This window comes from Punica granatum, chromosome 7, assembly GCF_007655135.1.
Source record: "Punica granatum isolate Tunisia-2019 chromosome 7, ASM765513v2, whole genome shotgun sequence".
Lineage (NCBI taxonomy): Eukaryota > Viridiplantae > Streptophyta > Magnoliopsida > Myrtales > Lythraceae > Punica > Punica granatum.
The window spans coordinates 23234195-23246993 of NC_045133.1; the positions used below are offsets into that span (position 1 = coordinate 23234195).

The 12799-nt window shown below is 42.7% G+C and overlaps 1 protein-coding gene and 1 long non-coding RNA gene across 2 annotated transcripts; one reads left to right on the plus strand and one right to left on the minus strand.

The window, feature by feature from the left end:
- Positions 1-6219: 6219 nt before the first annotated feature.
- Positions 6220-9460, minus strand: LOC116213889 (putative receptor protein kinase ZmPK1). The gene is made up of 3 exons (XM_031549016.1): positions 8794-9460; positions 7333-8568; positions 6220-7237 (listed from the first exon to the last, which is right to left on the minus strand). Exons 1-3 carry the CDS (start codon positions 9324-9326, stop codon positions 6580-6582), a joined length of 2427 nt encoding a protein of 808 aa, XP_031404876.1. The 5' UTR covers positions 9327-9460; the 3' UTR covers positions 6220-6579.
- Positions 9461-10887: 1427 nt separating this feature from the next.
- LOC116213890 lies at positions 10888-12190 on the plus strand. The gene is made up of 2 exons (XR_004158147.1): positions 10888-11347; positions 11778-12190. It is a non-coding gene; the product is annotated as an uncharacterized LOC116213890 (long non-coding RNA).
- The last annotated feature ends 609 nt before the right edge of the window (positions 12191-12799 follow it).

Genomic DNA, 12799 nt, shown 5'->3' on the forward strand with positions numbered 1-12799 from the left:
TTCCTTTTTATTTTTCGCCAAACAACCCTTCAAATGATTTGATGTCTTTCTCTTTTAATAAAGTTTCATACTTAATTCTTATAAAGGAAAAATATCTATAATTGGAAGAATATTATTTTTTAGTGGCCGACTCAATTCAAACCTGCATCAATCATATGTATAGAATTTCTAGAAAACAGACTGTGCGATTAAAAAATGAAAAAATATTCTAACAATGAATGTCAGGAAATTACCAGTTGCATGCCTCAACCATAACTCTTCAATTTTGTTGCCGGTTGACCAGGAAGACTTGCCTTTGACTTTCAACTAAGATTGGCATGTATTAGTGATCTGAACTAATTCCTCGGCAGTTCTAAGGTCCAGTCGACTGAAATTTCAGTTAATTTTTGTCCATTTCGATTACCGGCTCTTAAGGGTTTTGCCGGTAACAGTTTTTTTTTTTTAAATTTCAGTGAAGAAAACTGGGGCCCACAAAAGGTAGGCCCCACAGAAGGAAAGGCTATGGCAGGTGGGGGTCTAACCCACTGACAAAGTAGGAATCTCAAAAAAAAAGAAAAATGAAAAAAGAAGTTTGCCTAAGAAAAAAAAGAAGTAAGAAAAAAAAAATGAAACTCGAATACGACGTTCCAAGTCACGATTATGATGAGGAATCGTATATGTGACTAGAGGAAGGAAAACAGATGAGAGTACGACGCAGATGAACTAAAATACGATGAGTCGTCGTACACGAGATTGGAGGTGTCGTACAAAGGAAAAACACTAGAGTACGATGAGGGTGAAATAAAATACGACGTGGCGTCGTACTTGAGATTAGCGTCGTATAAGGAGAAAAGACAGTATGGTGCGAATGAATTAAAATACAACTAGACATCGTACTTGAGACTCGATGTGTTGTACAAAGAAAAAAGACAAGAGTACAGTGCAAATGAACTACAATACGACGTGGCGTAGTACAAGACAAGAGAAAAATAAGATGTGGATGAACTAAAATATGACGGGGCAACGTACTTGATACTCGAGGCGTCGTATAGGGGAAAAAGACAAGAGTATAATGCGGATGAACTAAAATACCACGAGCCGTCATACCTGAGTCTCGAAGCATCATACAAGGGAAAAAAGATAAGAGCACTACACGGATGAACTAAAATACGACGAGGCGTCACACTCGAGATTGAGAGCGGTCATACAAGAAAAGACAAGAGTACGAACCAGATGAACTAAAATACGACGAGGCGTCGTAGTTAAGACTCGAGGTGTCATATAAACGAAAAAGACAAGAGCACGATGTACGATGCGGATGGACTAAAATACGACGATGCGTCGTATTGGAGACTCAAGGCATCCTATAAGGGAAAAAAGAGAAGAGTACGACAAGAACGAACTAAAATATGACGAGGAGTCGTACTTAACACATAGTGCCTCGTACAAGAAAAGATAAGAGTATGACCCGGATGAACTAAAATACAACGAGGCGTTGTACTCGACACTGAGGGCGTCGTACAAGAAAAGACAAGGGTACGACTCGGATGAACTAAAATACGACGAGACGTCGTACTTGAAACTCGGGCATTGTACAAGGGAAAAAAGAGAAGAGTACGACGCGGATGATCACAAATACGACGAGGCGTCGTACTCAAGATTGAGAACGTCGTACAAGAAAAGAGAAGAGTACGACTTGAATGAACTGCAATATGACGAGGCGTCGTACTTGAGATTCGAGGTATCGTACAAGGAAAAAAAGAGAAGAGTACAACGCGGATGAAATAAAATACGACAAGACGTCATACTCGAGACTGAAGGCGTCATACAAGAAAAGATAAGAGTATAACCCGGATGAACTAAAATACGACGAAGCGTTGTACTTGAGATTCGGGGCATCGTATAAGCGAAAAAGGAAAGAGTACGACGCGGATAAACTAAAATATGATGAGGCGTCGTACAAGAAAAGACAAGAGTACAACCTGGATGAACTAAAATACGACGGGGCGTCGTACTTGAGACTCAGGGTTTCGTATAAGCGAAAAAGACAAGAGTACGATGCAGATGAACTAAAATACAACGAGGCGTTATACTTTAGACTCGGGGCGTCATACAAGGGAAAAAAGAGAAGATTATGACGCGGATGAAATAAAATACGGCGAGATGTCGTACTCAAGATTGAAGGCGTCGTACAAGAAAAAACAAGAGTACGACACAAATGATCTAAAATACAACGAGGTGTCGTACTTGAGACTTGGAACTTCGTATGAGCAAAAAAGGCAAGACTATGAAGCAGATGAACTAAAATACGATGACGCGTCGTATTTAAGACTCAAGGCGTCATACAAGTGAAAAAAGAGAAGATTACAACGCGGATGAAGTAAAATACTACGAGACTTCGTACTCGGATTGAGGGCGTCGTACAAGAAAAGACAAGAATACGACTTGGATGAACTAAAATACGAAGAGATGTCGTATTGAAGACTCAGGGCGTTATACAAGAAAATACAAGAGTATAACATGAATGAACTAAAATATGACAATGCGTCGAATCGGAGACTCAAGGCGGTGGGAAAAAAACAAATGTTCAACACGGATGAACCAAAGTACGACGAGTCGTCGTACATGTGACTTGGGCCTTCGTACAAGGAAAAAGATAAAAGTAGGACGATGATGAATTAAAATACAACGAGGAACTTACATGTGATTCAAGCTGTCGTACAAAGAAAAAAGTAGGACGCCATTGTGCCGACACCCTTTGCAAAAAAGCAGAATTTTCAACGAGTGGACTGTACCTTGTGTTACAGTTAACTGTCAAAAATTGACTAGTCCATCAAAACTAGATTTTTTTTAATCATTCGACTGTATGGTTACGTGCAGTTGACTGGTTTTGGCAGCGTTTTCCGATCCAGATGGAAGCTGTACGTGAAATGAATAGGACACCCCTCGGAGAAAGCTGAATTTACAATCAGTCTAATGCACCTTGTCGTGCAATTGACTGTCCAAATTAACTGCTTTGGCCACTGTCCGTGAAATCCAAATGTTGTAATCAGTCGACTATATGGTCACCCACGGTTGCCTGCTTTTGGGGTTGTCTTTCGACCCAGATGGAAGCGGAACGTCAGCCCTCGGAGAAACTAGAATCTACAATCAGACGACTGTACACATGTTGACCTAAGCAAGTTGTCTTTGTCTTTTGTTTGGTGTAATTTTTTCCTCCTGTGCCAATGAATATACACAAGTTCTTTGTAGGATTTACGTATTTGCAGTTTGATGCTTGGTTTTGGACTCGGTTACTGAAGTTAAAAGATTGGCCACCGACAACTCTTTTCAATGCACGGCTTCCCCGCCATGGAGCTAAGATTGCGTTTGGTTTCATAATATGATTTTAAAATCAGATTTTGATTTTGATTTTGAGTGAAATAAATGGGGCCCACCCTTTGACTTTGTATGAGTTATGTTGTTTTGTTGTGGAAAAAAGTGATATAAATGGGATCCACTCTTTGACTTTGTATGAGTTATTTTGTTTTGTAGTGATTAGAGTTAAGTTAAAATTGTGATTCTAAAATACTATCCTAAAATCAAACAAGCCCTGAGTTTCTTGCACATTTCTATCCATTTGCCTGAGAATACATTGAAACCTGACATGGGTCCAAAGACATATATTGCTTATGGAGTGGAGCCCGAGCTGGGTCGCGGCGATTTGGTCACAAAACTGCACAGTGACATGTCCGATGTGGTCCTGCTTCACTCACAAAGCTTCTTTATATATAATGCTGCTTTGAAAAAACTGTAAAGATATTGGTTGTCACTGTATGATTATTTTCCCCCTTTGGTAAATACAGGTTAACGTTCTGGTTCATTGTCAAGATGTCAAACTGAGCAAGACTGATTTAGATCGGATCATGCGATTGAAAGAGTGCCACATTAAGCAAGATATTTTTTAGAGGGTGTTCATGTTTGCCAGTTAGATGAATCAGATGACTGCACGTCGGTGCTTGTCATTGATGATGATCTAGATTTAACTGAAGCTAGCGCAATCTGGGAGATATTCTGGAGAGAAGATGTGGCAAAACTACAGCAACATCTTAGAAAGCATTACATGGAATTCGGGCACACGTATTGCTGTCCAATCTCCCAGGTATGGCAATTGCCTAGACCGATTTTGATATGATTCATCTTGTACTAACTAAGCAGAACTCCTCGGGTGTTATACATCTGAATAGGTAATCCATTCGGTACATGATCAGACATTTTACCTCACCAAGTCCCAAAGAGGAAGCTTAAGGTTGAATTTGGTAAATACATTTCTTGTTGCAATTTGAACTGTAAACACGGTTAGCCTTCTACACGATCTACAAGTTTTGAGGAATGCTATCAGACTTCCTCTTGCGGGAATTGAACCTTGGACGTTCATTCAACGGTTAGGAGAATCAGTCTTCATTCCTGCTGGCCGTCCACACCAAGTTCGAATTGTGAAGGTACAACTTCTAGATTTTAGTAGAAGATATAATGTATTTATAATATCTGTGTGTGTGAGTGGAAATCAATTTTTTGTACTTAGCTGCATACTGACATCTTTGTACGAATTTTTTATAGTCACGTATAAAAGTTGCCACGGACTTCGTCGCTAGGGCCGTCCATTTTGGTTCAAATTGAATCGAACCGATCCATACCGAAATGCATTTTTCGCATAAAATACAAACCGAAAATCGAACCGAACTGACGAATTTCCATCAGATAGACAACGATTGCTTTTCAAGAAAGGAACCATTTCGTGATTATGTTCCAATACAACTTCTTTAACTCTCCACCTTTCCTCTTGCTTGTGCAGTCTAAATAATGCAGGACATCCCACTCTAGTGATGCGTCTCTTCCCAACCTGTTTATGGGGATGGCTTCGATTTATTCTCCTTTTGAAAGCCTTGCTTATTACAAACCCACAATTGCATTACCTGAATCTTTTTACTGTTTCGTGCACAGTCCTGCCTTCGGATGCTAACACACATTGATACTGCCTACGTTCGAAACATTTCCTCTGCTTCCTCAACTGAATCAGAAACCATATTCCGAGATTGTTCTGCCGTTATGGTAGTTGTTTCGCTTCTACTTCGAGAATGAGGATCATGCTCTGATTGTCCTCCACCGCTAGACCTTTCGGTTTGCCTTTTCTCAGATTGTTTTCCGTTATAAGGACCTGGAATCGATTTATCCTTCCGTTCCCCATGAAATTCATCTTTCACATGGCTGCCCCAATGAAACGAGGGAACCGGCTTCTTTTTTTCCCGGTATGTAATCTCATCCATTGGATTAGAATGAAGAGATCCAACGGCTCTACTCCATGATTTGAAATTTCAGACAACTGGACGTAAGAATTTTCGCCTAATTCCTGCATGCATTACGACTTTCCGGGGAAATCGTATAGAGTTCCTCATCTCGATCCTTAATCTCTTCATGGCCATTGGATTAACATGAAATTTACAGTTATGTATTGAATCAACGACCGAAAAAGAGATTAAGGGACGATCCGGCAAAGGAATCAAGTGATTTCTCCGACTTTCAATATTCATTCATTCGTCCATCCACATAGTACCTATCTGTCTTATCTACTTAATCATTTTGCTTGGTACGAGGAATGTAATAGTTGATGCAGTTCGGGCCTTTTACGTCTATGTTATCGGGAATCCAACACATTTTTCCAGTCCGTTTCACAACTTGTAGAATTATTGAGTAGCAGTCTTGTCGATACATTCTTCTGTCCGCTCGGCAACTTGCAGAATTATTGAGCAGCAGTCTTGCGTTTCTTCTTCGTCTCGGCTTCAAAGCCTTGTCTTAGCCCATCTCAAACTTATCCTTTGTATGTACGAACATCTCAATCGATTGGCACGCAAAACTCGATTCGGGTGGCTAATGGAAGACCGAACGTACGGCGAGTTTACGCCCTGGTGAAATGGACATTTAAGGAATCCTTTCAACTGTCATTTTGATTTCCCTGGAGGAGAAATTATTGTTGTTTGGTGCCCACCATTCGACTATTTCAAAAGCTCTGGCAAACTTTTTGTATCAGATGCAGAGTCACCTTCTTTGACCGTGTCATCCCAAAAATGAGCAAAATCCCAAATGCAGCTCAGAGCAAGGTGATTTCAAACTGGACCCTTCTTCGTTCGTTGCTAGGAGAGAGGCGGACGCGGAATAGAAAATGATCAAACAATGAGAACATCACCAATCTTATGCCAAAGATTGAAACAGAGAATTCCATCTGATGAGCATATGTTGGATATAGAATAATTGGATCACAATGTGTGCATACACACATAAAAATCACACTACCGCTCCAAAACTTATTGCTTTCAAGAAGCTAATTACAGCATTAAATTCGGTTTCCTACACGGAAATCATAAGCTGAGACCGAGAGATCATCATAGTTGCGTATTCTGATTCTTCCCTCAGGTGGTATGAGCCCGTATCAATCTACATTTTCATGTCGCCAAACACTCTCGATAATCATTCAGGTTTTACATTGAAGGAAGTGAATTTTAGGTTCCACAAAATCGAAAGAGCCACAATTGTCCATCCCCAGAACGGGAGCAGCTGCCGGAATTACAGATCATTGTTGTCGTGCCGTAGGAGCATCTCCACGACTTGGCCCATGGTGGGCCTTGTGTCCTTGTCCTCTGCCACGCACTGCAGAGCAACTTGAATAAGGATCTCCATCTTCTTCCTGTTGTAATTCCCCTCAAGGATTGGGTCCACCATCTCGTCTACCCCAGAGGGGTTCGATGCTGATTCCTGCATCTTCTGCCTGGCCCAAGTAACGAGCCTGATGTGCTTCACGTCCCCTCTACCCTCAAGGGAGTGCACGCTCGTGGCAGGGTTCATTCCGGTCACCAGCTCCAGCATCACAATCCCATAGCTGTAGACATCCACTTTTGCTGTAATTGGCAGGTTCGAAACCCACTCAGGAGCCATGTAACCTCGGGTCCCTCTTATCCTCGAGAAGTCCGAGTTTGTGCCCTTCCCTCGATCCATCAGTTTAGAGAGTCCAAAATCCGCAACCTTGGGATGATATTCCGAGTCCAGGAGTATGTTCTGAGGCTTCACATCACAGTGAAGGACCCACTCCAAGCACTCCTCGTGCAAGTAAGCCAACCCCTTTGCAGTCCCTAGTGCAATATCGGACCTTCTCCTCCAGTCAAGCTCCTGGGATGAGAGATTCTCTGCTAATGACCCGTGTTCCATGTACTCGTAAACCAAGAGCCTGTTTGATCAAGAACCAGTTAAAGAACGACCTCCACAAAATGTAACTTTTAAGTGTAATTTCAAGAATTAGGCATCAGTTAGGTTCTACATTACCTGTGCTTTCCCTCTGCACAGTATCCCCACATCTCGATCAAGTTCATGTGGTTAAGCTTCCCGATTGTACTCACTTCGGCTAGGAAGTCAGCCTCTCCCGTAATTGCTTCATTCAATAGCTTTACTGCTGCCACACGATTATCGGGCAAAACGCCTCTATATACAATCCCTCCTGATCCTCTCCCGATCTCTTGGCTGAAGTTCTTAGTGGCCTTCTTGAGCTCATCGTAAGTGAACCTCTGAAACCCAGTAGCTGCAAGAAAGTAACTGTGGCTCGCTGCTGTGATATCCTGCTGGTTCCTGAAGAAGAAGAACCAAACCACAAAAACGACAAGAATCTCGATTGCTGCAACTGCAATGGCAAACCAGAGCATGAAGTTGACGACCCCATTCTTGCCCTTTTGAGGGTACCTCCTGTCAAGCACTTCCTTCTGTACCCCGGTGCAGTTGTATCGCGTCCGCCTCTCAAGCTGATCTGTGGTGAAGGTGACCGACTTATTGACTTTCAGGTGGAACTCGCCCGAGAAGCTCGGGAGATTGTGCCCGTTAAGTAGCTCGATCTTCAGGTAACAGTCATAGGCGTCATGGGTATCGGAGCTAGACAAGGTGTACTGGAAGCCTCTGCAGCTGCAGGACTCAGCGCACATTTTCTGGCAATTGTCGAGGGTCGTGTTCGGGACGGTATCATAATCATATCCATAGAAGTCTACATAGAGGACCTTCACGAACCCCACATCACTGCCGCAGCTATCAGAGAGCTCGAAAGTCGGCCTGCACCCCAAGGACCAGTCGTCGGGGTCCACCCTTTCATATCCAGGGACACAGGAGCAGCTCCGGCCTAGAGTCCTATCATAGCTGCACAGGCTGTTATTGCCGCAAACTCCATGGATGAAGCAAGGGATGTTGGAGAAGGCTTCCCACGAGACCGACCAGTTTTTAGTAGCCGTATCGAGGCTGTACACCCTCAGATTCCCATCAGGATCAACCGTCAGCCTTCGGGGTATGACTACTCCATAGTCGGAAGAGTAGAACTTGTACTCGTCAGAGGACAAGAAGTAGCCGAGCGGATCTAGGACCGCGGACCTGCTGCTGTTGTAGACGAACCGGCCGAGATCTTGGGGCCGCGCCCACGGGAAGGGCCAGTAGCTGCTGGAAAAGGTGGGGCCATTGAAGATGAGGTGGAGAACGTTATCGTCGTTGAAGTAGAGCGAGTAGAAGCCCTCAGAGTAATTGGACCTGCAGGAAATGGATTTAGATTCCATATGAAAGCGACCCTTCTATCCAAAAAAAAAAAAAAACTGACGAACGTGTGAACTTGCAGGGAAGACACAATCAATTGAATTAAGTTGAATTGAACCGTCAGACAAAAATTGGGCTGTTAGATTTTGGGCAGACAATGATGGATATGCCGCGGTACGGACGAGGAATTTCATCGAACGGGTGGTGGGTTTAAGAGCTTACCTGCTTCGGGAAGAGATGACAACGGTGTCCCTCTTCATGACCTGCGTCGGGAGAAGAGTGTCGGTGGGAAAATCGAAGCTTTGCCAAAGAGCCTCGCCGTTCTCCCCAGCAAGGACGAGGTTCCCCGTGTCGTTGAGCTGCAACCTCGCCGCCTTGGAGGGAACGGTGTCCGAAGACCACGCCGTGGAGGCGCCGGCGTCGGACAGGACTAGGTTCCCGTTGTCCGTCAGGGACAGCCTCGAGCCCTTCCCGTTGACCGGGACGCCGCGGTTGGCCATCCAGACGGGGACGCAGCTGGGGCCGGTGCAGTTAGGCCCGCCGTGCCATATAGCGAAAGTGTAGGCGTTTTCGCCGACCCCGAAGAACCCGGCGGAGAAGGCTCCAGCCGGCGAGACGAGGACGTCGGAGGGGTTCTCGACGGAAAGGGAGGAGCCCCTTCTGAGGCTCAGCAGATCTGAGGATGAGAGCCGAAGAGATAGGAGGAGGAGGAGGAGGAGGAGGAGGAGATGGAGGATAGGCAACGGCGGAGCCATGACTCGCTGGAGAATCAATTAACTGATGAGAATCTTAGTGGGAGAGGTGTTAAAAGGCTTAAAGCTTATAATGGTTCTTCCGGGCATCCTTCTCGCCCGGAGAAGTTGACCGCAGCCAATTTGGTTCCATCTACCGACAGATCGCGTCCCCATACATTCCCCTCTTGATGCCAGTTCGACTTGTCATTATCATAATACGCACATAATTATACAAATAATAACAACAATAATGTATTGTATCAGCCTAGTTTAATCTCCGGCACGATCGGTTGGATTCCTTCCCGACGGTTTGCATTTGGACTATCATCATACTAACAACAATAATGTATTTGCCTAGTTTTAAATCTGGAACGATCAGTCACATTCCTTCCCGATTGTTCATATTGGACTAATGTCGTTTCAGTTAGAATGACTCCAAATTACAATACAAATACCAACCTTAATAGGTTCTGGCCTTAAGAAGCTTTTGTCTTAAGTAATCATTTTCCAGTCTCTTCCAAGTTTAGATAATTTTGAATAGTCAACTAGGATCAAAAGGTCAAAGCAAAACTTCATCCATTACAATATTATGTTTATTTCCGATTATAAGGTTTAGCACATGATCTAAGAAGAACATAGAAGCGTATGCGAGATCGTGCTAATGAGAGCTGACTGCATAATTCCTTTTTTTTTTTTTAAACAAAAGCATAATCTTTTAATTTTTAGGTTAATGGTGCTTGTCCTCGTGTCACATCTTTTTTTTTTTTTTTTAGTTTTGGTTATTTACGTATGTAATAATGATCAAAGATTGTGAGAGTAAAAAAGAATATAGCACAGTGACACGCGCCTTTTAACTCTTGACTTAGAAGTCGTAGATTCAATACGTAATGAGATTACTCGTATCCCTTTATTGGTTATTTAAGATTTTTATTTTACTTCATTGACTCCTTTGTAATCTAAAATAAGATTGTGAGATCTTAAAAAGATGAAGGAAAAAGAAAATGTAAAATCCTTTATGAAGATCCAACTATGGAGAAGTCCAGCTCTCTGTAGGTATGGCCGCAAGATGAACGAGGACAAACGACAACTGCATAACCATTTAATAAATTGCCCTTCCGACGTGACTTGTTGATATCTTTTATATTTATTAAAGGAAAAAAAATGAACAGATTAGCATATGGTCCCACGCAATAACTGACTTTGCACGTGCTTTGAACATTTCTAAAATCAATTTATTAGTTTCACAGTTTGACTTGTTAATACGTCGATCATATTGTGGATTAATTATGAATCATTCCACATTCCACTTCTAAATATTAGAACGCATGCTAATAAAATAAAATTACTTAAAATATTTAATGTTAGATTACAATCATTGTCGTAAAACAAATGAGATATTTACGGATAAAATTAACAATTTGGTCCCTAAAATATACACCTCATTGCAACTTCGTCCCCGAAATATATTCTTTGAATTAATTGGTCCGATCGTTTCAAACGTTTGAACCAATTGATCATTCCGTTCGAAAAATCGCAGGTCCCTGACGAAAAAACGCCTCTAAACGCCGTTAATTGCCACTGTCGGTCGTCCCTGCTCTTCTCCCCTATTCTCCTCTCTGTTCGGAGGATCTGTTCCCCTCGGAACCGAACTGACTGAAAGTTCCTCTCTTCTCTGCAATGAATCAATGATCTTTGTTTGTGTGGATTTTTTAGTTAGGGACATGAACAAATGGCTTCCTTTCTGGCAAAGATGATGATGTCATGGTAGCTGCTGCTACATTCTCCACCCTCGTCCTCATAAGCATCTGGGAGCTCAGCTCTTCCTTTCCATCGGAATTCCCTTTCTTCGTTCCTTCCCTGGACACGACATTATCCGGAAAAGGGTGACTTGGAAGTCTCATCTCTCTGATGAATTGTTCTTTTCTTTTTTCCCCCCCAATAGCTCGAAGAATGTAGACAAGGATCCTGATGATGATGGGAGGCAGCGCTTCTTGCTCGAATTGGAATTCGTGCAGTGTCTCGCCAATCCTACGTACATCCATGTAAATGCTAGCTTTCTCCTCCTGATTTCAATTATTCTGTCTCTCTTTTCAATTTTTTTATTTTCCTTCTCTTAATCAATAAAGACAGCGCTTTCTCCTCCTCGTTCTGCAAATTTGAAAGTAGATTTAATGCCATTATTAATGTGTTTATACGTACATGCTTCTCATTGATGCTATGATATCCAATTGTTTGCTCTTCAACTACCCTCACTGCCTATTCTTTCTGGAACTTCTCCAAAATGCAAACTTCTCTCTGCTGCTACGGCGCATCCTGGCAACAAGGTCTTTCATTTCTCCTCTCTTTATCCAAAACTTAGGAAAATTGCACTCTTTGTCCTCGCGTGAAATCATCGTAACAAATTAGTGTAATGAACATTTGTGGATCTTTCTGAACCTCTTTATTCTATGTAATGTATTGTGGTTCTTGTAGGAATTAGCGCATCAGCAGCAGTTCTTTTTCTGGAAGAATTTTAGGAATAATAGATTAAAGCACATCTTACCAAGGCCCCTTCCCGAGCCTGCTCTTGCTCCCTTTGCTCCGGCTCCCCCTCCAGCACCTGCGCCACATGCAACGATGGCTGCTACAGCTCCTCCCCCTCCAGCCCTTTCTCCAATGCAATATGTTGTTCCCCCTGGTTCTTCTCTCATGAAGAATGAATGATATGAGGAACACTGCGATTGATCGGAGGAAGAGAAAGTATGCCCCTGCTTCTGATCCAGTCTTGCACTACTAGTTTTTTCTGTCAGTTTCTTGGAGGTTCATATCTTATTCTCGTTACTGGTGCGGATGATCAGTGTGCATTCCAAAACTTCTTCTCAATGAAAAGATCGTTGCGTTGAATACTTGCTATCCGGTCCCTATGAAGGAAGGTTAATTTCAATTGCTTTTCGGAAGTTGTGATGTGTAAGGAACACCCGAGGTAATACATTTATGCTTGTTTTCCTGATCACCTTTGGATTTCTGAATGCTCCATCAGTACTTTTTACCGTGCGTGTGGCTATCTGAATTTCTGCAAATTTTTGGAGCCTTTTTCTTCACCTCTGGAAGTTTGAGGGTCAATGTTATATGTATCTACCCCCAAAATAAGATTACGATAAATTGTCTTCTTTACAATCAAAGAAGTGGCAACATCTTTAAGCTCTGGTTGTCTGTCATCGTATTATTGTTCTATGGACTCTGAACAGAGAGGAGGAGAGGACGAGAGTAATCAATGAGCAGAACACCCGTAGCGGATGATCAAAACACTACCAAGTTTCAACTCCCCCAGCGGATGATCACGGGCGACCAACAATAAGGCTTCTCAGCGACTAACAATCAGGTTTCTCACCGGAAAACAACCAACAACCACAATTGCAACTTCGGATCACAGGCAACACTCTGAATTGCAGAAATCTTGAGGCGTTTGGGGGAATTTGATTACTGGAGAGGAAGCAGGTACCTCAATTAGGGTT